We start from the raw sequence: 26,547 nt of genomic DNA on the forward strand, positions 1-26,547 counted from the left end.
GAATATTTTATATCGGATGATACTTGTTGCTAGAGGATTCTGAATAAGGGTGGAGGGCACTTTTGCATGGTTGACCAATTCGATATGTTGTTATATTTATTTAAATGCATTCAAAATGACTGACTTGTTTAGAAAATAACACTTTTATGCTGTGCAATTAGTTTCATGCTTTGTGTCTGGTTGAGAAATCACCATTCAAGCAAATACAAACGGTCAAAAAAAGTAAGTATCTAACACTGGAAATATTTCACAATATTTGTGTGCTTTTTAAGTAGAATGGAAGAATAGTCCAGTTGTACATTACAATGTTATGTCTTGCTCTTAGATGTTGATGTCTTGTAAGAAAAAAATAAAAAGAAAAAAGCAATAATTTGCAAGCCATGGATTCATTTTTTTATTCACATTTGAGTATATTTACATATGCTAAATACATTCAGTACTTATTAACATTAGATTATTGAAATACACTTTATAATTAACACACTCTAATAGTAATCTAATAAAATCTAATAGTACACTTTTATTAACCATCTTTCATTCACAGACATTGCCTTCACAACTATAAACAACAACATAGACCTTGCATGTTTACATTTGAGTAAGAGATCAACTTTACATTTCACATTGACTTGTTCCGTTTTTTTTGATAACCTTTTTATAGCTCTGTTGTATAGAATGAATTAAATACACTCACAGAGACTGAGAACCCTTGAGACTAGTATGTCTAGTGAACCTTTGATCACTAGGCATACATAATATATGTTTGTGTATATATAGGATATTTAATTGTGCATGCTTTATTTATTTTTACATTAGTTTACCTTTAATTATCTTTGTCATCAAACTCTCCCTTAAGGTAAAACTTTAAAAAGTGATATAATTTTAACAGCACTGTTAAATGTGATATCAAAAGCAAATCTCTAAATGAATATTCATTTTTATACTCTATATTATAATGTTGTGATGCCTAAAATAACTTGTAACATTTTAAACAGGTGATTTTAGTCATCAGTGTTGTATTTTTATTTTATTTATGATGAATAGTATAGAATTTTAATATCAGCCATTTTTCCGGTTATCGGCCTTAACATAAAAATAATTATCACTTTAACTTGGCCAGAATTTGAATATCAGTGCATCCCTAGAGAAAATGCATTGGATCAGTGTTATTTAACTTCAAAAACATGTAAAGGTGCCCAAGTACATCTATCGAAAATATTTCAATAACAACAGGATTAATCCCATTCTTCGTCGTCTTCATCTTCATCATCAAATTCATCATCCTCATCTACAAAATATTAAAAAGTAGAAAATGTTAAAAGGCACAACCTACGTAAACAATGGAATCCAGCAGATCAACTTAATGTCTGAACACAATTATATACAAAATATATTGTGTAAATATGAATATAAAAGTACTACTTTTTAATTTTCTTAATTTCTATATTAATTAAAACAATCTTGAGTGGTTACCTGATGAATGGATGACTTTACTCCTCTTCTGCATCACCATCATGAGAGCTCCAACTATTCCCTCTCCTGTATCCAGTGAAGGTGAAGGGGGTTCTTGGTTTGCTGCCACCTGGACAAGAGACATTACTGTATATTGCTGGTATAGAGTGTTGAGCTTAAGGCATACATGCAAACATTATTAATATAGAGAATGTAACATAATCGCAACCTTAACGGTGCTTAGATCTTGTAAGAAAGTCACATGCTTTCAACACCAATTTGACTTTTTTGCTTCAACAAAATAAAATATTTACACTACTGTTCAAAAGTCTGAGGTCGGTAAGATGTTTATATTTGATCAAACATACATTAAAAACATTTATATTGTGAAAAATATATTATAGAATTTTAAATATTATATTTATTATAGAATTATTATTATAGAATTTTAAAAATTATATTTATTCACGTGATAGCAAAGCTGAATTTTCAGCATCATTACTCCAGTCTTCAGTGTCACTTCAGAAATCATTCTAATATGCTGATTTTATTTTCAGGATTATTAGATGAATATAAAATTCAAAATACAGCATTTATTTGAAACATATACTTTTGTAACATCATATGTCTTTGCTATCTCTTTTCAACAATTGAATGTGCCCTGGCTGAATAAAGGTATTAATTTCTTACAACAACAAAAAATCGTACTAACCCCAAACTTTTGAACAGTTGTGTAGAGACTCACCTTTTTGAGCTTCAACCCTGATTGTATCTGGGATAGTAATGCTCCTCTACCCCCTTCCCCACCGCTGGATGCTGGCGGTGGTGGACCAGTTGGAGGTAAGGAGTTGCTTCCAAAATTCATTGGAGGAGGGACAGCAGCAGCAGGAGGTGGAGGGGGAGGTGGTGGAGGCGGACCGCCTGCGCTGGGTTTGGCAGTGACTCTAGGGGGTGGAGGGGCGAAGCCTGAGGAATTGCTTCTGGGAGGAAAGTTGGATTCAAAGGTATCAGGTGGAGGCAGAGAATCAGCAAAGTCTTCAGGTGGTGGTGGAGGAAATGATTCACAAGGTGGAGAAGGGAAAAAATCAGACGGGGGAGGAGGTAGCGGCATTTCAGATTGGGGTGGAGGGGGCAAAAATCTATTGTCTCTTGGATGTGGGGGTAATGGTGCGTTCCTTGTTCCTGGAGGTAGTGGTGGGGGAGCTGCCTCAGTAGGTGGAGGTGGCAAGAAGCTACCTCGCCTTTCGGACACTTGAGTTCCAGGTCTCTTTCCTGGAATGGGGGCTAAAGACTCCCTACGTTCTCCTGGGAGTGGTGGCGGGGGCGCGCCTCCACTCCGACCTCCAGATGCAGGCGGTAAGGGTGCGCTGCGGGCTCCTGGAGGTTGAGGCAAGGGCCCAGTACGCCCACCGGAAGGAACAGGCGGTAGGGGCCCTAATGCTGTAGATCGGGCTGGCGGAGGACCACCGCGGCCCTCCATTGTTTGTTGTGATGGAACTGCTCTTGGAGGTGTGGGTGGAAGGGAACCTCGATGGGATGGTGGAGCAGAAGTTTGACCTGGGACAGGTGGTAGAGGCCCCATTCGACCTTGAGTTGGTGGCGGCTGTGCTGAGGAGAACCCAGATGGCACTTGGTGAAGAGAACCCCGATGTCCACTAGGAACAGGAGGGCATGTAGACTCTAAAAGAATGTTAAACAATACACTTAGAGCATGGGTGACCAATCCTGTTCCTGAAGATGTACCTTCCCGCAGAGTTCAGTGCAAACCCTGCTCCAACAAACCTGTCTGTAATTATCACGTGTTCCTGAAGATCTTATTTAGCTGGTTCAGATGTATTTTATAAAGGGTTGGAGGTGGACTTTGCAGGAAGGTAGATTTCCAGGAACAGGATTGTGCACCCCTGGCTTAGAGGCATAATATGAAACAAATCCAACATTTTAACTCGGTTAGCTGTTTGCATATCTCGATGACTTACCCTTCTGGTTCACAGCCTTTTTAACAGCCTCCATTCCACCTGAACGCTCAATGGCCTCATAGATGAGTTGAGAGGTTTCTGAATCATCCATAGCTGCTTCGCTGATCCCAGCGCAGGACAGAAGTTTCTTCAGGTCTGGGTCCAAATTGTTGGGACCCATGCCTAGGTGACTGACATGCCTAAAGTCATAACACAACGAAACATAAGCATCTCAACGGAAGCCATTTATCTTAGTTAAAGCGAGTCCACTTATCCACTCACGTGAATCCACTGGGTGCTCCAATATCACCCTTCAACAGTTTGGATCCTTTTTTCTTATTTTTCTTGTCTTTTTCTTTCTTTTCTTTCTTTGATTTGGAAGGGGTCATTTGGATCTGGACATTACTTGGTACCATTGGAGGCATGGCAGGAGTGCCAGAGCCTGTGATTCAAGATGCAATTCATTTGTGAACATTTCATGCAGTTTTACATCACTGAACAGAAAAATGTAAGTTTATGTTGTTTTCAGAACGTCCAATGCCTCTGGTTTACTTGCGACGCAGAGAAAGCACAAAAATATTTGGTGGAAATTTATTCTGTTATTGGACATGATTTTGTTGTTGTTTTTTGTAGGATTTTTTTTTTTTTTACAATAACCATATAAACTTAAAATAATTCAGTTAAAACAACAACAGGAACTAGACATGAGTGCCTTGTTTTCTGATACAAAGCAAAAAAAAAATTATATACAAATAAACAAAAGGCTTATTTAAAAGCATAACATTCAGAATACATCCAGATATTTTTAATATCCCAATGGACAAGAAAAAATATTTGTGTAAAAAAAAAAAATCACTTACCATTTGGTCGAGGAAGCAGTGGCAAAGTTCTACAATCTAAGAACATTTTACAATTTATATATAAAAAAAACATTTTATTTGGTTTGCACTTAATTAAAATAATATAAAGATTGTGGAAAATCAGAGATTCTTACCTCTAGAATCTGACCCCTTTCTCTGCTGTTTCTCTTTGTTATGAGAGGAAAGCATAAAAAATATTTTCAATGAGACGCTTTATTAGATTGTCTATATAACCCTGTGTATGTTTATATTGAATTGGCAGAAAACATTTGAAACAAAACATTGTGCAAGAACGTATATATTTATTTTATACCAAAGCGATTATTTCTCTGGCTGATCTTCTCCTCCACTACAGAAAAGAAATTTTCAGCCTCTGTTACATCTGCAAAGTTTAACCCCACTTGACAGTCCTGAGGAGAGAAGTTTATATTTGAATATCAAAGTCCACGACACAAACAAAATGTTAAAGAATGAGTCAGTTAAGTTAATCAAACAGAGTCAAATTACACTAACTATAGCTTACATTAAGGCTGATTGTGCCTACATTTGAGTTAGCAAACTTTTGAAAAGTAGCCCTGGCAGCTTGTAAATGCATGAATGTGAATTAAAAAGGTTGTTACAAAATAATAACACTAAAAATGTTTAGCTGTCCCATTTATTTTGTATTTCTGATATAAAGCTTGAAGAGTTAAAAGCAAAATAGTTTGTATCTTAATTTTTTTTATATATTTTTGATAATTTAATGATAAATTAATTAAATAATACTTCATTTATATATTGTTTTAATTTATAACAATTTAAGTTGGAAAGGTCATTTTCATGTCTATACTCAAAAAGTAGGACAGACAGTTGTTAAAAGTTGTTAAATTCAGCAAGACACTGGCACTTCAGGACTAGAATTGAAGAGCTCTGACATGCATACGAAATGTTGTTATTTTGCATCTGTAGTTGCTTTTGAATAGCTGTCTTTATGGGTCAAATTAACCCACAGACATCAAAATCGTATAAAAAAGTATGTATGCACATTTCACTACACATTGTCGTGTTAAAACTTTGCATGCTCATGGCCCTTAATTAGAAAAAGTGACACAATTTCAAGAAAAAACAACACATTAAATAGTATTTCAGATAGCTTGAAAAAAATAATGATAGCTGATTTATACCATCTTGGGCTGAATTATTATAATTTTTTTGCATAAGTGGGCAAAAGCTCCTTTTAAAGCACAATTTATACTTCTGCGTCAAGCTCACACCGTAGCTACAGCGTATCCTGACGTGCACCACTCCAAAAATGTTACAACGCATCAATTCTACGTGTACTATAAGCGCTGTGATTGGTCTGCTAGAACCCCTCCCTCAAGTTTTATATGCTCCCTCTGCATGTGCAATTGCACTTCAACACGGACAAGGACGCAGAAGTATAAATGAAAACCAACACGTAGCTAACAGCGTAGAGGCTCCGGCGTACATGTAGGTCTATATTTTGTGTCTATACAGTTGCCTTAAAGCATGTGGGTCAAATTGACCCACGAACATCACAAACATAATAGATATGATTTGTGTATATCTCAGAACACATCAGCGTGCTGAAACTATGCATTTTCAAGTTCATGACCTTAAACGAGAAAAAGTCACAAAATGTCAAGAACAAAAAAACTGGTTTCCGACAACACAACAATCAAAATGGGTCAAATTGACCTGCAACACAACACGAGGGTTAAAGGTGCAAGTGCAAGGGATTATATTTCTCTACTCCAGATTCCTCCCAGCTACAATGCTTTTCCATTGGTCATGCTAAGTAGCAGATGCAACGATATGAAGTTCAAAGTACTGTTTGGATGGACAGTCCTACATAGATTCAAACAAATTCCACAGGGTTAAGCATCAGTGACCAAACTGAACATGCTCAACAGTTTTTCAGTTCTACTACCTTTACCACTTTAAGTTCTTACTATTTAAACTTTTAAGCTGCTTATACTAAAGGACCTAAAACATGACTTCATTTTTTATATCCTACATTAGATAGTTCAGTCAATGGTTAAAATAGAGACAAAATGGAAGTACTGTATTTTTACAGTGGTTAATTACCCGACCAGAAAATTTGCCCTTTATCAGCAACAACTGTGTGGATGCATCATACATACATATACAGCATGCAACTTTAGCTCCTTTTGCCTGCCTGAATGCATCGGCAAAACGTTTTGTGGTAGACAGTGCTATGAGGAAGTGTTGGTAATACGCAAAATTAACTTTACAGGACAGAGAAATAAAAACTTCCTCAATGCACAATACTACTGCTATTTGATACTGTGAAAACATGTTAAAAGCAATTGTAATAATGTCAGGGAGCATATAACGCACAAGGTTGGCATGAAGTGCTGTAAATACAACAGGTAAATACTTACATCTCCAGGGAAAGTGTGAAAAAAAGGCATGACTCTTTGGTACATTAGTTGGTTATAGATTTCCTGTTCCCACACCAGCTTCCCTGCCTGAAGAGAAGTAACAAGAGATCATCTTTGTTTTCTCCCGGACAAACACAGGTCAAAAATGTTCTGAACTATCCATGGGGAAATGTTTGTTTTATTTTATTTTATATTTTAAACAGTTTGTTTAGATTTTAATTCACACGTGCACATGCAAAATGTGATGATTATTATAATGACTAGAAATTTAAGATTTAATGCATTTCTTTAGTGTATGCTGTTAACACGATGTTTGCCAATAAGAGAGAAATGGTCTCAAAACCTTGAGGTCAAAGAGACGGATGAAAAAGGAGCGGTGATGACTGTCCTTGACGAAACACACTACTCCAGCTTGCTGAGGTGTCCAGCGGTTCGGCTCGCTCGGAACAGCCATGAGCAACTGCACAACTGCTGAAGACAGAGACTGCAGACAAAACCAGAAACAAAGGCTGTATTTAGCATCACACTTTCACAAAAGCCTATTATTCTCACGTGCATAATTGTTTGTGAATCACTTTCACTAATGAACGCTGAGCAAACACTTAAAGTTCCAGATAATACAGTAGCTTTTTTATAATTATTCTGTGACAGGAAATGTCTTTAAGCAACTTCCCCTGTCATACCCCTCTCTGTGATCACAGTTCAAGCTGCAGTGAGGGCTAATTCACACCTTTTCTTCCTTTAATCACAAAAGCTTTTACTGTGTGCAGTCAAGCAGCATCAAAAATACCCACAAAATGGCAGTTCCTGCGTTGACGGATCTACAACAGGTCTGTTAGAGGGAGGCTACACTCTTTTGATAATGGTTGTTCAACTTCATCATGGTAGCTTAAGCAGTGCAGATGTGTATGCATATTATATAAAAGCTTCTGCAACATAAATGGTTGCCAGCAACAGGCTGTCTTGAATGTGTCATAATGGAATGATCAGAGGAAGTAGAAATAAACAACCACATACAGAAGTGAGAATCAAGTTTGGATTTACTGGTTTACCTAGCTTTCTTTAATGTAGTACAGGCTACAAGTGGCTGCAATTCTTTTGAAATAATTGAAAAATCCGTAAAAAAAAATTTTTAAAATGGGTAGTGAATTTACAGTAAAAATGTGTGAAGAAATATAAATATTTCAAGAAATGCAATCATTTGAAATGCGTCACGCAGGGAGTTCTGAAATTGTCATTTTACTGATTTACATGTTGTCTGAATAGTACTGAAAAGTTTTACACAGCACTGTTTTACATTAAACGTGCTGTTTCTTGCTTCTGTTAAATCTACACATTTTCACTGTATATTGTAAGGTAACTTTTTTCCATTTCCATTTTTTTAAATTTGAGAGTCGCACCATTAAGTTAAAAGTGAAAAAGTTACAATTGACTCTTCGTTAAATTAAGTTACAAAATGTTGTTTTTCCCCCCCACATGGTCTAAGTGATAGTGAAAATGTTTCACTTCTTAATTCAGATAAATGAGAGTGGAAACACATTAAAAAAAGAGTTCAATCAATGATAGCTTCTCAAAAGGAGAAGTAAAAAATATGGTCAATATCTTGTCTACAGATATCACCATATATTAATGCATACATTTTCACACCATATCTCAATGCATACATTTTCATACACACACATAAAAAAGTCTTTTAAAGCATTTAAATCAAACTTTTGGCTCACCGTTTGCACATATGTGACTCAATTTTATCATGAAAAACACACCATTTCCCCTCTAAAGTGTAAATGTACCTTAGTTCTGGTCTCTGTACTGAAGGCCTCTGAACTTACCACACACCTCCTGCCCAGCAGATCCTCCAATCTCTCATTCTCCTGTAGACTGAGCAAACGGCAGCCCGCATTCTCCTGACCTTTCTCCTTGGATGCTCGCCTCATGGCCTCATATGCTCATGGACCAAACCGTTAAAAAGTTACACTGGAAGCGAGAGAAAGAAAGAGACCCCGAGAGAGAACGAGAGATCTCCTCTGCACTAACGGTGACTAGTCTGAACAGCGAGCATTGAGTTTCTCTTCCTAGTTCTTACTCTCAGCAACAGCAGACAAAAGCTTTTCACAGGAAATGGACAACCACACTTTTTTTCTTTTCTATTTTCATTCTCTCGCCTGCTTGTCGGCTTGACACACTGCTGTATGTTCATTTTGCTTTCAGATCAGAACGGAAGACATTTTTGTGCAGTCAGATCAGAACAGACATTACAACTACACCAAGATTACCTTCTGTTAGTTGGTTTCCATCCGTGCCTCTAATATCTGTCTGAATGTTACAAATGATGAAGGACAGAAAACAAACGAAACAAATGGGATGGGGAATTACTAAACTGCGGTTAAAAAAGAAAGAAATTTAATAAAACAAAAAGTGAAATGAAAACTTAACATTATGACAATGAGATGCAAAAGATTTTTTTGGCTTTACTTCACTTTTTTAAGAAACCAAAGTTTCTCACACAACCAACATATAAATAAGCACACACACACACATACACACACAACCTGTCCTAAATGAAATAAAACAAGTTGACCAAAGATTTAATTCAATATTTGGGTGATAATATAGCATAACGAGAGATTTAGGCAATTTTTTGGTAGGCTGCCTTTTTTGACCGGGAACATCACAAATGTGACTTTGTGCCATTTTGTACAAAATAAAAGCATTTCAAAACAAATTTCCTGGTTAAACATTAAAACACACTAGTGTCTTAGACAGTGCACTTTTTAAAAAACATATATTTTGTTGAATATTGACAACAAAATATCAATATTGATATTGATCCACAAATAATGCTTTTTTCACTCAACATGTGGTGCATAAGACGTGCAGATCAATGAGACCTATACGATCAATCAGTTCTAAAATCTAATTGAAAGAAAACAAGTTGACAAAATAATTGAATATACGTAGCATAACAAGCGATTTACAAGCAAGGTAATTTTTGACACAAAGGTGTTACAGGATTTAACACAGTCTAAGGGTTAAAGGGATAGTTCACCCGAAAATGAAAATGCTGTCATCATTTACACACCCTCAAGTTGATCCAAACATGTTTAAATTTCTCTGTTCTACTGAACACAAAGGAAGATATTTTGAAGAAAGTTAGTAACCAGGCCGCTTTGCGGCACCATTGACTTCCATAGTAGGAAAAAATACTATGGAAGTCAATGGTGCCTCAGAACTGTTCAGTTTCCCTCATTCTTTTTTACAGGTTTGGAACAACATGAGGGTGAATAAAAAAATGAATTTTATTAAATTTAAATTTTCAAATTTTAAAGAACTATAGTACATTTTCATAAGGGCTGGTTTAATGTAGAATCAAGAGAACCTTTATAAATGCTTGACCAAGCTATTAATTTTCCCCATGCGTAAAATGTTTTCTGTTCTAATGATGGCTGATATTAGGAAAACCTGGCCTTCAGGTGATGTTGCCTAAATACAAAAACACATCTGTTGAATGTTGTAGTGTATGGTAGTTGTATATAATAAATACAGTAATATTTTAAACATTTTACAATCTTTTGACTTTATTATTCAAGGTAGCGCAATGTGTTCAATAAAACAATAAATACATGTTTTTCTGAACATTAACTGTGGAATGCTGGATTGTTTCCAAGTCGTCAGGCACTTAAAAAAAACAATCCTGAGGAAATGTGAATTACTAAATGTAATTACATTTAAATTAAATATTTGTATTAGCTTACCACAAATTTTTTATTCATTGCATATTACATGTTTCATGTTATCTTAGTACTCGGGTCCAATCTGAGCAGAAAAAAAAACTAGAATATGTACATAGAATATGTATACAGATGTACAATAACTGATATAAAGTTTCTTCCATTTCAACATATCACACACAATATGTACATAAAAGACTATACAAAACACGCACATTGACATTAATGATAGTTGTGGTGTCCAACAGGACGTCAAACAATTTTAGTTGTGGTCCATATAAACTTACAGATACTAATTGGGAGTGACAGATGCATTTAAGTAAGCTTATGGATAATGAATGCTGTTCTACACCCCCATCAATGCTGTGTTATGGCCTTTCATATGAAGTGATTTACACCATTTATTACTGTTCTCTCCATTTCTGGAGTGGAATTTTTGTCATGCACTGAAATCATGTAAACCATGTAAACAACCATGTAACCATGTAAACCACAAAGATATTGAGTATTCTCATTTTCAAGATGTTCAAAAAGTATTTTCAATTCTACAACAAACAAAATGACATACAACATGAAAAATGCCAAAACAGTGTTTTGTGTTTCTTGAACACCACAAGATCATTAGTATTCCTTCACCTCTCTAAAACAGAGTAAAGAAATGTTGTCATATGACAGCGCCAATATCTGCACTAACACTGTTGATGTAGGCCTACTGTAAGACATCTCGTACTGTAGATTTCATTTGTTTGATGGGTGTAACAATATGTACCAATACATACAATACATTAAGGATCTTTGTCTAACATTCAAGCATTGTCCTTTAAGATAATGTTGAAATTCATCACAAAACTGTATTCATCACTTTTCCTATTTAAATAAAGTTATAAACTATATCATTCATCACAAATAAAGTTAACTGAGATTCACATACAGTGGGTTCCAAAGGTCTAAGACCAAATTGAATATCCGGGATTCAAAATCAAATATGAAAAAATAACGTTTTGGGATTAAAAAAAAGAAAAAAAAGATAACATTACGGGTATAGCCTGCCCTACACCGTTTAACTTTTTTTGTTCAGAATTAAAGTTTAAATAATGAGTCAAAACACCTTCAATCATTCTTTCAAAACTTGTTTTTGTCTTATCCTGATTCACTTTGATAAGGTGAGCCTATAATAAGCGTTTATATTTTAGACCTGACTGGATGGTTTTCGCGGGACATTGAGTATACGTCAGTTACCCGTGCGTGTCTGGTCTGCTCATATCCGTAAATAGAGAAAAGTTGCTCCGGCTCCTTTTGACTCGTGTATGGTGTGAGAGTGGCATAGTTGTCGAAGCGAGCGAGAAAGGTTGACATAGACCGGCTACATCTCAAACCTCCGGGGGGCTTTTCTCTGTTTTTTGTTGTTGTTTTTTTTGTTTTTTGTTTTTTAACGCCGAATATAGGAGAGTCGAATATAAAGAGAACTCAACAGACTTCTCAATAAAAGGGGAATCATCATTGTTTTGGAGAAAACTGGGGTAGCTATTTCGTATTTGGAATGCTATAAAAGTGATGCAGAGATGGTGTTTTTATTGCACAACTAGTGAGTAATGTATTTTATTGAACAGATAAAATATTATGTAGTCTACCGGAGTTCATTGTGAAGCATTATCTATTGTGAAGGGTCATTTCATTATGATTGTTGTAGCGCTGTGCTTAAATGTATCTTCAAGGAAGCACCGTGTCTATTAATAGATAGCTACAGTAACTTCTTCAGCTAGTTAGCTTGAGATCCTTTCCATCTAAACTGGTTGTCTCTCAAGCATAGTAGTGAATGTTGAGCACTGGATAGCATATTCATCCACAGTCACGCAGAGAAAAAGCACAACCAAAACAATGTTCTGTTTTGTTTTTTAACCACTAGAGGGTCAAAAGTTACATTGTACCTTTAAGATAGATTTAGGATCATCCGATTTTGCACAAATGTTCCTCTTAAAATGCTGTTAATAATATAATTTGTAATGAACGGAACAAAGCATTTTCACTAACGAAAGACTCTTGGATCCCAAAATATGCACCGATCAAAAAAAAACATAAACTGTCTCTGTCATTGTAAAATTGCTCTGGTTAGTAGGAGGTAGACTTCAAACTGCATGTTTACACTTTTGGCAATAAAGATGAGTTAATGCTCATCATAGTTTCACAGTTTTTCCATCCATGTAATTTAGGAAGTTCCATTTGCCAGCCATAACTGCAATATCTTTGCATGTAAAAATGGCTTTCAATAAAAATGTTATTAGAGCATCATAACATGTCAAGAATATCTGTTACCAAGCTTTTTTTGGGGGGGGATTTTGGTAACTGGCCTCCTTGAAAACCTTTTCATTTTGTACTTATTGAAATTAAGGAGCTATCCGATTTGATATTTATCAAGCTAAATGAATCTGAACGTGGTCACTGGCTGCAGGTTCAGCTCTATGTGTTCTGTATTTGTTTTTTAGGATTCAGTTGTGCTCTCTCAGCTCTGTCAGTGTCCAGCCATCGACTTCTTTCCAGTGACCCACTCTACTATGATGAACGTAATACTCATAATCATGAAGATGAAACCCAGTGTCACAAACACCATCGCCTGGAAAACATAAATGGAAGTGAGAAAAAAAGAAGCCATAGATCTGTGAGAGGGAAGTAACTTTCTGTCTGATTTTCACCTGGATCTTTGGCCGAGATTTCAACGGCTCCTGTTCTTTGGGGACGATGCAAATGTAGAATATTCCTGGCAATATGAAAATGAGGCTGGGAGCAGATGTGGCACCTAAAAGAAAAATGAATCAGTTGAATTCTGCATATTAATGTGACCACTAAAATCCTCTACACTGCAAATCTGACTCACCAATGAAGCCGAAGATATCACGAATGTTGGGCACGAAGATAACGAGAAGATTGACGGCAAAGAGGAGGCACACGGCGATGGAGATGTGACGCACCCAGCTGAAGGCCTTTTCAGGGAACAGAAGCTGCATGACGGCACGGCGGATCTAGAGAAAGACAATGCTGCACTGTCAACAATCAACCAGCAAGATGATGAGAGGAATTATATGCAAGCAATAACTAATGAGCCAGGGAAATTAACATACAGGGAAAAGGACCACGGGAACGGTCAGTGTCACTGCAATCAGCACAGCCAGCCGAACACACAGCATCAGGGTGTCTGTTTTACTGTACATCTCCAGAAGCTCTGACTGCACTTTTGCTAAACAAATGTAGATACATACCGATTGTTAAAACATTTTTAAATATCACAAATGTTGGTACTTTGATGATATATGGTATTTTGTAAATGGCATGGTTTTTTGTGAAGTTCTTATTACCATAGAAGGTGAGGTAGCCAAAGATCGCAGTCAACAGGTACATGATAAACATGGCCAAAATAGAGATGTTAGAAATGTTTTGCATGCGTTTCTTGCTTGGACTGAAATAACAAGGAGACAAAGATGCAAATATATTAATACATTTAAAATGTGAATGTGAAATGCCAATGTGAATCAACAAAGCTGCAATTACAGCCTTACTTTTTGAGTTCTGTGTAAATGGGCAACACTTCAGGGTGACACACAAAAGCAAACGCCATTATGGGAATGGTAAAAGCAGTCTGTGATTTAAAAAAAAAACATGAAATTAACAGATTAATTCATTGGGTTTGAAGTAAAGCCAAAGGGACAACTGATAATAAGATTTGCAGTGGATATCTCTCACCTCTGGGTTGACAGTTATAAATTTAGCTTCACAGGTGTCGGTGCTGGAGTTGTATATGCTTTCATTGAGAAAAGTGCTATTTTTGATGGGTTCTACAAGACACTCTGTGACAAACTTCTTGTAGATTACCTAATTAGACACAATGGAGAGATGCATTAATTTGTCGCAATGACATGATTAATGTATACTAGTGTCCTGGGTGTCCTAATCTATGGTTTTCCCATGGAATTGGGCTACTTTTAAAATGCTGCAGTGTTTTCTTTCTTTTATTTATTTTCAGCGGGTGAAAGGTTTGATATTGCATAAGTTGTACTGCCTGAAGTGCTTGATTTGAAATGTGCTATTTGAGTTTTGTGAGGGAGGGTCTGTTAGTGATTACTACTATATAGTGATTTTAAAGTTGACATTGTGTATAATGCACAATAATGAATGTAAAAATGTAATGTAGGTATGGGAGTGGCATAGTTTTGGACTGTTTTTAATCAGCCAGTGGGCTAGTTCTGTTTCGCAGACCTGGCAACCCTGCTGGTGTCTTTATATGTAGGTAGATGGAGAGTTAACTTACAGATATGAGAAAGAAGACCATGCAGCTGAGGGAGAAGCCACTGGTGTAGCCTAGATACCCTAAAATAAAAGCATAAATAAATGATAAATACATGTACATTTTCATACCAATTTGTCAGGCTATGGGTACGATTGGGTTCCAAGGTGTGTACTGATAAAATGTTTTATTTTTAATGCACTATAATGGTACGGTCACATTAGCAAAATTTTGTCACTTTTTTACCAAGCAGCTTTCTGTTGGTCAGCATGACTATTTCACATTACCACCTTAAAATGAGTAAAATGATTTGCCTGGGGATCTTTTCGCTCTTATGCAAAATTTTGCCAAACAATGTGACTGCTTTAAATCGCTTTGAATTTAAATCGTCTGGCCTAATTTAAGACAATCAACATAGATCTTTAGTGCAGGTGTGTAAACGTTTGATTGAGATTATGGTTATTGTGAAATAAAATAGAATGACAGAGGGAGAAAACTGAAAATGAATGAATGGAGGGAAAGGTGACAGGAACGTACCGAGTCGTTTCATAAATGCCAGTGGAAGAATGATTCCGACACTAACGATAATGATGAGATACTTCCCATCAACGAACCATGGACTGACAAAGAGAAAAAAAGGTGTTTTACACAAAATGTCATGCTAATAGGAGTGATCATATGACTATAAAAAGCAGTCAGAGTGTTTTAACCACGTACACAGAGAATTCAAAAAGTAAAAAAAAAAATTAAAAGGAAATACAGTGGGGTTCAAAAGCCACAAATTTGCTTATTTGATTAGTGACTTAGAAATAGTACACAATATATAGCGCAAAACATTTCTTTGGTTTGTCTTTTTCAGAACCCTTCAGATTTTTTGCATGGTCTCACATTTGGACCCCACTGTATCTGGCACATCAGCATCAGTAGCCTACTATGTTCTGGTACTCACGTATAGTTATCTGGCAGTTTCATAAGACCCTGAATAATATGAGGTAACTCTATCTTCACAATGAACAGGTAAGTGGACATTGCTGTTGTATCAAAGAAAGAACACAACAGTTGTAGTGATCAGCACTCATATTGCTTTATGTGGTTATCACTGATTTTGATTTATCAGCTGTGATGTCTTATGACTTCATGAGTATAACTACTGAAAGTAATAATGCATTTAATTTTACCTCCAATGTTGTGCAATGTTATAACACATCCTGCTAAGATTTTCCCAGGTGTACCAAATGCACGGTACCCGAGCTGTTCATATGCACGGATCCCTAAACACACAAACAAACATAATGGAAAGGTGAGATGCTTTTTTTCATGCTATCAGGATTGCCTTTGAAGACATTAGAGAGAAGATGTTTCTCACCAACCACTTCAGCACTCGTCAGAAGCAGGTGGATGGAGTAGGCAGAGAGCAGAGCGATGCTTATCAACAAGATTCTGAAAACAAGTAACTCAAATGATGAAACTATAAACAACAACAGAAAAAAGTAACTTCTTACTGTATACTTAAAGGTATACTGTAGTTCACCCAAAAATGAAATGTCATCATTTACTGACACTCATGTCATTTCAAATCTACGACTTTCTGGTATATGTTGAGCAGAAAAGAAGAATGTCACTGGGGTCCAAAACAACACTGAACTCCAATGATTTTCATTGAATAGACAAAAACAAAAAAATTATAATATTTTGTCCCACAGAAGAAAGTCAGCTTTGGAGCAACATGAGGGTGATTTTTGGGTCAACTATCCCTTTAATATGCTGCATAGATAACCTGCCAAAACCTATCCCCAAAATATTATTTTATTACCTTTATCTCGCCCTTTTGATTTTACAGATTATCAGACTCATCAATCTGTCATTTGAGTTTCTGAGGTCCTAATTTAATCATGATTAGGTGGCCCAAAGTACAGTTTCATCAGAGATATTATTACCGCAGCCAGTCGTCGAGTCATCTAACCTCTAATCTTATTAATAGCGCATTAGACAAGCTCAGGCGTGTTTTTCTTCGTATAGCCTACCCACAAAAACACTGTAACACACAGTCTCTGCGATAAATGTGTGCAACATAAACAAAGACGTTTTCTATGAGTTAACACTTCCCCCTAGTGTATTTTAGACATAGGCATATCCGTAATTGCATATTGCTGAATGTTATGATTGGCAGGAGTGTTTTCCTTTTAGCAGAGAAGCTGTTGAGATTACAACTAGCAAACTATTTTTTGTACAACAAGCTGCTTTAAAACCCTATTTGGGCTGGACAGACAGACAGACAGACAGACAGACAGACAGACAGACAGGCTTTGACTTGATTACAGCAGGCCATTTATAACCCTTCTGATCTGTGATGGCATTACATGTGCGTGTCACATCATAGACATGTTGACGTTAAAGCTCCCTACACAAATAAAACCCGATCATTCACAAGGATTAGCAATTGTATATGTCCTATCAATAAATATTGTTTTATTTTTGCTGTTTTTGTAGTTTTCATAACCTGTTTGCGTAGGCCTACTCGATTTATCCAAGTTGATCAGTAAAGAATGTGGTTTAGTGGTAGGGAAGAAATGAAAATGAAAGAATGAAGTAAATATATTTAGCAGAGACTCTTCCCTTTTGTTACACGACACCTCAGGGAAGAAAAAAAAACATGCAAATATTTGACTTTGTATTGGCTGAGTATTTGTAAGGCTGGATGTGGCTGGCACATGTGACGTGACAGAGGCACACTGGAGTATGGAAGCATATGCCTACAGTTAAATGAAGATGGACACAAAGAAGCCTTAATGCTCAGCTAGGCCGAACTCAGACACGCATATGCAACACACACATTACAGGATATTAACAGAAGTCCTCTACAAGAAGGTGCGCTTTACGGTCCTAAAAATAAAATGCAGCCAAATGCCAAGGCATTACTCCACCTCTCTAGACCTGAATTGTTCCGTTTACATTTGTAACTTTGGACCAGATTTACCAGAAAGACTAGAAGGCTCTTCAACTCAGATGGGATTTACTCAGTAGAATTCCTTTTTTCCATATCACAACTTCAATAACCTTTATTTTGATTATACATTAAAGCTCAAATCAACCCAAATGCATGCATAATTACAAGTGTTGTTTGACTTACACAAAAAGGATGATTCCTGTGTTGGCCATGGCATAAGCCAGTCCTAGAATTCCACTGCCCATAATGGCGTTACTGAGGTTGAAAATAGACATCCCGAAAGAAGTCTTTCCCTCAAACTGAAATAAAAGGTGAATGATGAATTAGTCATGAACCTATTTAACTGAATATGGTTCTTTAGCCTGAATGGTAGTTTCACTTTTTCTGTGTAACTCCACAAACAAATTTAAAGTTAGAAATTATTCCTACTTGTCTGTAAGCATCTTTCTTTGTTTCAATCAATTTTCTAATCAGTTTCACCCCTACTTGCATGTTTCTGTGAAGTAAATTCTGAAATTTGCATACTCACGTCTGTAAAATGAGTTGTTCCATTGCTTTTATCGTGGAGGAACGTTTCGCTTTCTGTTATGTTTTCAAGGGCATCAAATCTGTGTAATACAAGCAAAAGGAATATTGTTTTTTTATGCAAAGTTGATACATTTTAATATCTGTTTCATCTGTCTTATACAGAAAATCTTTTGAGAAAATACAGGAAATGACAGCTACTGAATTACGAATTAAAAGTTTGAGACTGCTACTTAAACACTTCACAAGTTGAATATACATAGATACTTTCAAACAAAGCTTTGCTTTAAGCTGCATAGTTTATAGGGTAAAAAAGATTTGAGTTGACTTTCTAAAGCATGAACTTCATAATATGATTTATAGAGAAAGGTAGCACATTGCTGAAGGAAGTTTCTGAGATAGTTCCTCATGAATGTGTTGGTGTGGAAATGTACCCGCTCTCTGGACTTTTGTCAGGGCTGAGATCATGGTGACCGTTTGACATTTTCTGTACCTCCATTTTAGACTTCTACACTTAACAATTCTTCAAAGAACACTGTCTGTATATGGTCAAGCTCTGTAAACACAATCTGAAACACAGAAAAGGGGTTCTGGGGTCAGTGATCATTTTATTGAGAACTGAAATGATTGTAAAACTTGAATGTGTGTGCCTGGAAAAAAAGTGCAGTGTGAAGTGTACAAAAGCTAGAAAATAAAGCAGTGATAGAATGTGCAACAGGACCATAATCTTCACATAAATACACAAGGTGGAAGATGAGGCAGCGGAAAAGTATGGTAAAACATTCCTCAGAGCATTACTGTATCTTATAGAAAGATACATACTGGAAAGATTAGTCTTGATATAAAACAGCTGTGTACTATGTGCATATTTACCCCCTTCATCATTAATTCAGACGGATAAGTTAGTTGTGAGCAGTAACTAATCTGCAGCTTTTTTTAATCATATTTAAAGCTTGATTATTATAAAGTCAAGTCAAGTCACCTTCATTTATATAGCTCTTTTTACAATATGGTTTCAAGTCAACTTTAGTGATAATAGGAAATTAATGCAACAAAGATTGTTTTGGCTGTACAGCAGCTCTAGAAGAAAGTAATTGTCTAGCTTAAGAAAATTTTTTATTGATTATTTTCTGTTGTAGAAATTATTAGTTATTAACTTAGGGGCCGCTTACACGACACCCTTTTCAACTGAAAACAGAAAAGTTTTAATGCGTTCTGGCCGTTCATTTACATGACAATGGCATTTTGGTGAGAATGCAAACCATGAAGTAGGTTTCAAAATGCAAGTTTTTGTAAATGGGTTTTGAAAGTGCCCAGTGGTTTTGAAAAACCATCATCATCTTCGTGTAAACTTCAAAAACTCAAATCTGCGGAAACGGCATGACCATGCATATTATCAAATGCTGTGAGCTAGATAACAGACGTGCAAGGCAACCAGCCAGTCGAGCATTACAATAATCTAGCCTTGAGGTCATGAATGCATGAACTAACTTTTCTGCATTTGTCATTGAGAGCATTGAGGAAGAATGTGGTTTTACAGATACTAGAAACATGGCTTTCAAATGAACGATTGTAAATAAAGTAAATAAACAAAGTAAAAATACACTGTAAATTTGAATTGTGGTGTAATTACATAGTTCAGGCTACAGCAGTATTCTCAACCTGAAAACTAAATATATGTTCAGATCTTCCCAAAGTGTTTTAATATAAATACATGGCAGGCAAAGTATTACGCTATTGCGAATGTTTTCACACAGGGATCCTGTACACTCCCCCTGATTGTAATTGGTCAGCTGAATGGATAATCCCACCCCCCAAATTCTTACTTTTGGTTGAGCCATTGTTGTTGAGTCTTGTTGGTCGAAATGGTCCTGTGCTAACAGATAGCTTCCTCTAGGTTCTACAGATCGGTTCGTCTCAAATTAACAGAGCAAAGTTTTTTGAAGAAAATTTGAGCAATTTGAAGTACACTAGGTGCACATTAAGCAGACTTCTTTTTCATAAGTGTAGGAATGAAGATAGTGAAACTTTCTCTCTGTGTGTGGTTTGAAATGATAATGGACACCACAGAAAGGGGAGTGCAACATATGTTATGATTATAAATATATGCATATAAGGCATCTTTTAAGTGTAAACTCAGTATAAGCATGGCTGATGCAACCCTTCGTAAACTTGAACTCTCAAGGAAACAATGTGAAAAATGCGTCAGTGCTTAGGTCAGGAAATACTTAGTCTTAATCTGTCATTTACTCGTGGAATGAAAGGATACTTGCAGTTGCCTTAATAGGCAAAATGTCTGTCCATTCAGTGCTTTATTAGGTTATGATGCAGAATTCCCTGAGTAGTTTCAGTCCTTCCCTGCCAAGCACAGTTGGTCATTGTTTAGGGGTCAAACTGTCCAAAATATGTAAATATAAAATACCACTTTATTTTAATTTTGAGCCGCAAATCAATTCCCCTTTCAAAACACTATACTTTTAAGACCACCATCACTCTGTAAAATATATTATGTGCTTGTTTAAAGTAAGAGCGAGTTCAAGTAAAGTGTCCCTTTAACAGCGTTCCATCGCCGAATGTCTGTAGCTGTTTGGTTATAATGAAAAATATGTCTATGGAAAAGAGGTTGATGCAAGTTAAAGTTACTCTTGACAAACTATCTAATTACTGCCGAAACATAAGATTGGTGGGAAATAAAGCATGAAATGAAAAAATACAGAAACTGTAAAGCAAGGGAAGTAAGCCTGTGAGGCAAGTCTTGACCACATGACTTTTGTCTGATGCAAGACTTTATCTGTATTGAAACAGAACCAACCTCCCAACACACCCTTGTATAAACACATGCTTTTATTCCAACAGAAATAGGCTGTTGTGGAAGTACTCACCACTCTGAGAAGAAGAGAAACCTTGCAACAGTCAAAAGTCTCTAAAAGTGTAGCTATGTAGTGTACTGAGGTCAGAGAGTCTTCATTCATTCGTTTGTTTCCTGTGTTGCCTTAGTAAAGCTGTCCAGCTTGTGTGAGTACATGTGCCGAGCTCACCTGAGTGGGGGAGGAGAAGGAGATTAACTCCTCCGTGAAGGGATAAAGGATGTCTATGTTTAAGGACGCTCTGGCATAAGTCTGCTATTTTAACACTCTTGTACAGGTTAAAAGAAGTGAATCTGCTGAGTTTTGTACATATGATGCAAGTTTGATTGTTTCATATGGCTGTCTAAAGTTGAGTAAGGGGTGGGAAAAGGCGGGGATTGTGTGTTTGTGTGTGGTCCTGGTAAACCCTACATTGTGTGGACCAAATGTCCTTACAAGCATAGTCATTTTTTGCTATCCTTGTGTAGGATTTTTTTTTGACCTTGTAGGGACATTTTTGGTCTCCATGATGAAAACAGCTTATAAATCATAATAAATCGTGTCCCTTTTTTGTCTTTGTTGTTGTTGTTGTTGTTGTTTTTGAAAATTTTAACCTTAATGTTTTCTATAAGGTTTTGTGTTTATGGGTAGGGTTAGGGGTTGTGTGTGTGTGTGTGTGTGTGTGTGTGTGTGTGTGTGTGTGTGTGTGTGTGTGTGTGTCATTGCACACTATGTTAATTCAAACACTTCTTTTATCATTTGTCCAAATAAAATGTCCAAATACCTTTTGATAATTTTCTATATGCTGTTTTATAAACCCTGTCGATGGACAATTGATTTTATATGTTTTTATAAATATTTTTTTTCCTAATTCATGAAGTCATACTATAAAGAAAGTGTGTGAAATTTTACTTTAAACAAAAGATTATTTTAATCCTTAATACAATGGGGATGCCCCGATACCAATATATTTCTTGGAATTGGGCCTGATACTGATCTCATGTACTTGTAGCTACATGTACTCAGGGAGAGAGAACTTCTGTTGCATGCTCTTGATTGCTGATCACTCACTCAGCACACATACGTCATTTGGATTAAAACTAAATCGTATATGTAAGTAAAAACATGATTTATGTATAAAGAGTGGTTCCCTACATTATTACAGTAAAGGGGCACAGTAATCACATAAAGTTTTTTAGAATAAGTTTTCTGTGCGCAATCATTCGAAATTGCGAGCCCAGAAAGCTGCCCTTCAGACAGAGCGCAAGCCTAATATATTGAGTTCTCTTTCTAGTCTTCTTGCGCTTGAATGGAGAAATTCACACAAAATTGTCAAAATGCCCTTGTCGGCGAGTCCTTGTGAAACACAGTCAGTTATGTGTTCAGTGAATATAAACAGTTGAGAAAGACAGCGCGTGTGTAACAGTATATTGGATACGTGCAGCTTTTAAAGTGACGGCAACCTAACATTCCTGCTGCTGTCTTTGTCCTTAATGTTAATCTAAATGTTAATAAAGATAAAGAGAAATTCACCCATTGCCTCTGACTGAATAACTTTTGTAACTTTTATAAGGAATCAATATTTGACTGACTAATGAAAATGATGAACCATGTCAGATGCTATATATATACATACATATATATATATATATATATATATATATATATCATGAAAGTCGCACATGTATTTAGTGTTCAGTCATGCTTCATTGGCCTTCATGTACTTTCAATTTAAGGACTGCAAAAGTATACAATTTTAAAGAAATATTAAAGAAAAAGGCAGTGTATGAAAAACAGTATTTCTCTCACTCACACACAGATAGACTACTCAAGAGAGTATGCCAGTGTTTGCAGACATGTGGCCATTTGGTCACAATTGTTTACTTTTAGGTAATAAAGAGATTGATATAAAAAAAATGTTGTGTGATTATCGTCATCAAACAGGATGTTCTCACACAAAGATTATAGCGTCAGACAGGAACTAGCTTATATGACTCAGTCATACAGTACACGTGGCCCTCACTCACAATGCTACTGTTGCAGTGCCTTATGTGTGAAATAAAGCTTTATGAGTCAAAACACTACATTATAACGTATAATAGTCTGTACTTTTTATGTAAGAGGAAACGTCATCTATTGTATTTTATATTTGATCTTACTTGCCTAATACGTCATATTAGAGTGACCACCCGTCCCGCTTTGTGTTGTAGGCCTACCGCACAGCCTGTCACCTCTTGTCCTGCATGTCGCATATTGAGAAAATGTCCCACATTTTCATCAGTCTGTTGGTTTTTGAATATCATATTAAGAAAATGTGCATGCGTTCTTTTGCCTTTTTAAGAAAGCATTTTATTGATTATTTTTGCTGCGTAGTTTTTCACCTTTAATAGCGCTTCGTCAGATGTACAAATACAACAGCTGTTTTTAAAATCCTATCCAATGGTTGAAAGCAAACGAGTAGGCTAAACACGGTCACTATAGTAGGACGTGACAGCTGTCGATCAAAATGTGGAGCGGTGATTCATTCCATGTGTTCCCTGTCAGAAAACAAATGGATAATTGGGTAAATTTAATTAATGTGCCTGCTGCGGTTGTTTTAATTCACATCTTTTCTAAAAAATATATGAAAGTTTTTGTTATTCTTTATATATAAGACTGTCAATGATCTAAATTCATGTTTGTTTATATTTTATTTGTTCATAATTTATTTTGTTGGATTTTAGTTGGACTTGGTCAGAACTGTTTCAAAAATAGTTATCTGAATGCTGCCTGCTGCCTTTGGGCTCAGTGATGTTGAATTTAAATGTCATGTAAAATAAAGACATGTTATGTTACATTGTGATGTAATGGTGTTTTCTGGAAGGGACTAAAGAACAAAGAATTTTTATCAGCTGAAAGGCAGAATTCAAATGTTTTTATTAAGTTAGACAAACATAATATAACAGTTTCAGTTTGTCTTTAAGTGTTGGTAACATACCCACATAAACTTATAATCCTCCCACATTTGGTTTGGTTGATGGTGGTCACCCTACGTCATATTCTAAAAAATTCAGTTGAACACTAAAGATCCACCTCAAGATACACACTGATATCTAACTAGAACAGGCTCTCCTGGAAAGCCTTGGCCAACAATCACTGATATAACCGGTCACCATTACGCCTTGTTGACATTAAACACCTTTATGACAAAGTGGAACTAAAATGTAACAGGTATGACGCATTTTAAACAAGTAAAGGGGCTTTTGAAGCTGTGAATGTATGAAAAATGAAATAACCTTTACAGAAATTAGTGCATTATGGAAATGTGGTGCATTGTATAATACTCAACCTAATTCCATTTATCACTTTAACCTCCGTTTACTCCACATCCTGTACACAACGCACGTAACTCAGAAGTTTGTGTTTGAGTATGAGGTAGAAAATGCTTAGTGATGAATATCCCAATTCATAATCCATATCAACTATGCGTGCCATTATAGGGAATATTCAAATATTTTAAAGTCTAGAAAGAGTCTATATACACATTGTAATATCTACAATGGCAAGTATGCGTGAAATACATATTTCATATGATTCTCCTATGATTAAATGAAGAAACAGTGTACAGATCCATGTGAACCTAGAGACAATTGTGTGATTGTTCTGAACTGCTTCTGTCATGAATTATTGCAGCTTTCGGCTCTAGCTGCCATGTGCCACATGGCATAGGTCTCCCTACTTCCTTCTGATGTAGCTGAGGACATCTCATGAATGGTGCTAACAATTAATCAAAAAACAGATGAATTATTAACTAGTAGTGACTCTATGTAAAGAAACTGTTTGACAACTGTTATTTTGGACAAATATATCCTACTGTTGAGAGAATCTTTAAGAGATATTATAGTCTCCTTACCTTTTTGACACTTGACAATTGTCTTCAATGTAGACAACAAATAGATCTTCTAATGGAGAAAAATGATGGTTTGATACTCCCAGATGGTTCTTGAGTACGTCATCTAACACAGACAGATGGAGTGAAAGGGAGAGAGAACTTTAGACAAAAATGTGGTAGCATCTGGTAAGGGAAGTTTTTTAGCCACTCCTTCAAACAAAAAAAAAAGAGCGGGACTTCCAGTTTGTCCCGCCTTTTTCTCAACTGAGATATGTACGGAATCTCACATCTCTTTCTTTCCCTTTGCATATACATACTTAGCTAATGTTTGAGGACAACATTGTCCCCAGAAGTGAGCCAAATCTGACAAAACCTCATTATCGAGACATTTGAGGACGTCCTCAAATGGGGGGAAAAAACCTGTCTTAAAATTTTTTTTATTTAGGGTTAGGGTTAGTCTGCTGAAGATGTGAAAATTTCTCAGTATTACTGTTGGCATGCTTACTGTGTTTTCCTTTGTTAAGACTGCCAACTTTTGAGTTTAGCTTGGAGTAAGAATTATTGGGTAGATTGGGGGGATGTAAAAAAAAAACTTGCATCACAATAAGTGTAGGCTATTTTGAATGTCAAAACATCTGGGGAAATGACTGGTAGGCTACTGCTTTTATTATTGATTGATACAAATTTTACTATTTCAATTCAATTCTTGTGGTTTGATTCCGATCTTGATTCAAAATCAAAAGATTTGAATAAATATTAGGTAGATACATGTTAAATTTTCTCAAGGAAGAAAATTTCATCTAATGCTGTAAACATAGGCTACAGAGAGCCCTGTCAGCAGGTATTATTAAATTATTAAAGGTTAAAAATAACAACTCAAATAAATATAATGCCATATAATAACAACTTTAAGCCCTGGTGTAAGGCAGCAGAGGCAAAGAAATGTCCTTCATCTGGCATGGAACAATAGCAAGAAGTTTCAAATCCTCATTATCCTCCACGGCTTTCTCGACAAATTAACACCAATAGTAGACTTCATACATTAGCTTAATCAGATGCATGGATCTAATACTTAAATGTGATATAATTTGTCATTGTAGCCATACTGATGTTCATCATGTACTTCACTCTTCTGTGAGTGTTGCAAAAACTTGTCATGAAGATCTGGTCACCAAGCACTGCTGGTTACTAGCATGTTGTGGTTTGGATGTCCTCACCAGGCTTCTCAACTACAGCAAGAGGCCAACCAGCTTCACTAAAAAGACCATGCTGGTTGACAAGCATTTTTGTCAACATTTCTACCAGTCTGACCAGCAACAAACGAGCATGGACATTGCTAGTCTAAGCTGGTCCTTTTCACCTGCAAATAAAGATTAAAATTAATTAGTAAAATTGAAGCAGGATTATTTAAATATTCAATTTTTTGTTCAGTTTACCCCAGTTATTAATTTATATTATTGTGTTGTTACATTAATATAGCTAGCTGAAATTGTGTCGTAGAGTTAGCATATTAGCAAAGGTTGCTATCTTTGGCAGTGTCTTGCATAGACTTATATGTACAACAGCTCCCTCGGATGGTGATGCATTAGAATAGAATAGCAAAGTTGTTATCAGTGGGTTCAACTGGTGTCAAACACATAGTCCTTCGAACAAAACCCTCTTAAACCAGAATATCTTTG

The 26,547-nt window shown here is 36.1% G+C and overlaps 2 protein-coding genes across 4 annotated transcripts; both read right to left on the bottom strand.

The window, feature by feature from the left end:
• Nucleotides 1-370: 370 nt before the first annotated feature.
• wasa (WASP actin nucleation promoting factor a) lies at nucleotides 371-8,768 on the bottom strand. Of its 2 annotated transcripts, none has more exons than XM_077223292.1 (11): nucleotides 8,505-8,768; nucleotides 7,016-7,156; nucleotides 6,673-6,759; nucleotides 4,581-4,677; nucleotides 4,402-4,434; nucleotides 4,268-4,303; nucleotides 3,690-3,849; nucleotides 3,429-3,607; nucleotides 2,198-3,132; nucleotides 1,474-1,582; nucleotides 371-1,288 (listed from the first exon to the last, which is right to left on the bottom strand). In XM_077223292.1, exons 1-11 carry the CDS (start codon nucleotides 8,607-8,609, stop codon nucleotides 1,236-1,238), a joined length of 1,935 nt encoding a protein of 644 aa, XP_077079407.1. In that variant the 5' UTR covers nucleotides 8,610-8,768; the 3' UTR covers nucleotides 371-1,235. The 2 variants fall into 2 exon arrangements, with proteins under 2 accessions (XP_077079407.1, XP_077079408.1); XM_077223293.1 differs by having other exon boundaries at nucleotides 8,512-8,619.
• A 3,966-nt stretch (nucleotides 8,769-12,734) lies between these two features.
• slc38a5a (solute carrier family 38 member 5a) lies at nucleotides 12,735-25,100 on the bottom strand. 2 transcript variants are annotated; one of them, XM_077223295.1, is made up of 17 exons: nucleotides 24,890-25,100; nucleotides 21,034-21,189; nucleotides 18,586-18,720; nucleotides 18,156-18,234; nucleotides 17,810-17,925; nucleotides 16,046-16,119; nucleotides 15,858-15,950; nucleotides 15,629-15,710; nucleotides 15,217-15,299; nucleotides 14,704-14,762; nucleotides 14,139-14,267; nucleotides 13,955-14,034; nucleotides 13,754-13,854; nucleotides 13,520-13,635; nucleotides 13,276-13,420; nucleotides 13,094-13,197; nucleotides 12,735-13,014 (listed from the first exon to the last, which is right to left on the bottom strand). In XM_077223295.1, exons 3-17 carry the CDS (start codon nucleotides 18,648-18,650, stop codon nucleotides 12,913-12,915), a joined length of 1,428 nt encoding a protein of 475 aa, XP_077079410.1. In that variant the 5' UTR covers nucleotides 18,651-18,720; nucleotides 21,034-21,189; nucleotides 24,890-25,100; the 3' UTR covers nucleotides 12,735-12,912. The 2 variants fall into 2 exon arrangements, with proteins under 2 accessions (XP_077079410.1, XP_077079409.1); XM_077223294.1 differs by lacking the exon at nucleotides 21,034-21,189 and having other exon boundaries at nucleotides 24,890-25,053.
• Between the last annotated feature and the right edge of the window lie 1,447 nt (nucleotides 25,101-26,547).

This window comes from Siphateles boraxobius, unplaced genomic scaffold (assembly GCF_051911475.1).
Source record: "Siphateles boraxobius isolate OS27281-9 unplaced genomic scaffold, OSU_SipBor_1 9, whole genome shotgun sequence".
Classification (NCBI taxonomy): domain Eukaryota; kingdom Metazoa; phylum Chordata; class Actinopteri; order Cypriniformes; family Leuciscidae; genus Siphateles; species Siphateles boraxobius.

Coding starts and splice junctions, on each gene's coding strand:
- slc38a5a (XM_077223295.1), bottom strand. CDS start 18,650: ATGGAGGTACAGAAAATGTCAAACGGTCACCATGATCTCAGCCCTGAC. Junction 14,035..14,138: donor TTATAACTGTCAACCCAGAG/GTGAGAGATATC, acceptor TTTAAATCACAG/ACTGCTTTTACCATTCCCAT. Junction 13,421..13,519: donor TTCCCGTGGTCCTTTTCCCT/GTATGTTAATTT, acceptor GTCTTTCTCTAG/ATCCGCCGTGCCGTCATGCA.
- wasa (XM_077223292.1), bottom strand. CDS start 8,609: ATGAGGCGAGCATCCAAGGAGAAAGGTCAGGAGAATGCGGGCTGCCGT. Junction 6,760..7,015: donor TCCGTCTCTTTGACCTCAAG/GTTTTGAGACCA, acceptor ACTTCTCTTCAG/GCAGGGAAGCTGGTGTGGGA. Junction 1,583..2,197: donor CAGGGTTGAAGCTCAAAAAG/GTGAGTCTCTAC, acceptor TCTCTTGTCCAG/GTGGCAGCAAACCAAGAACC.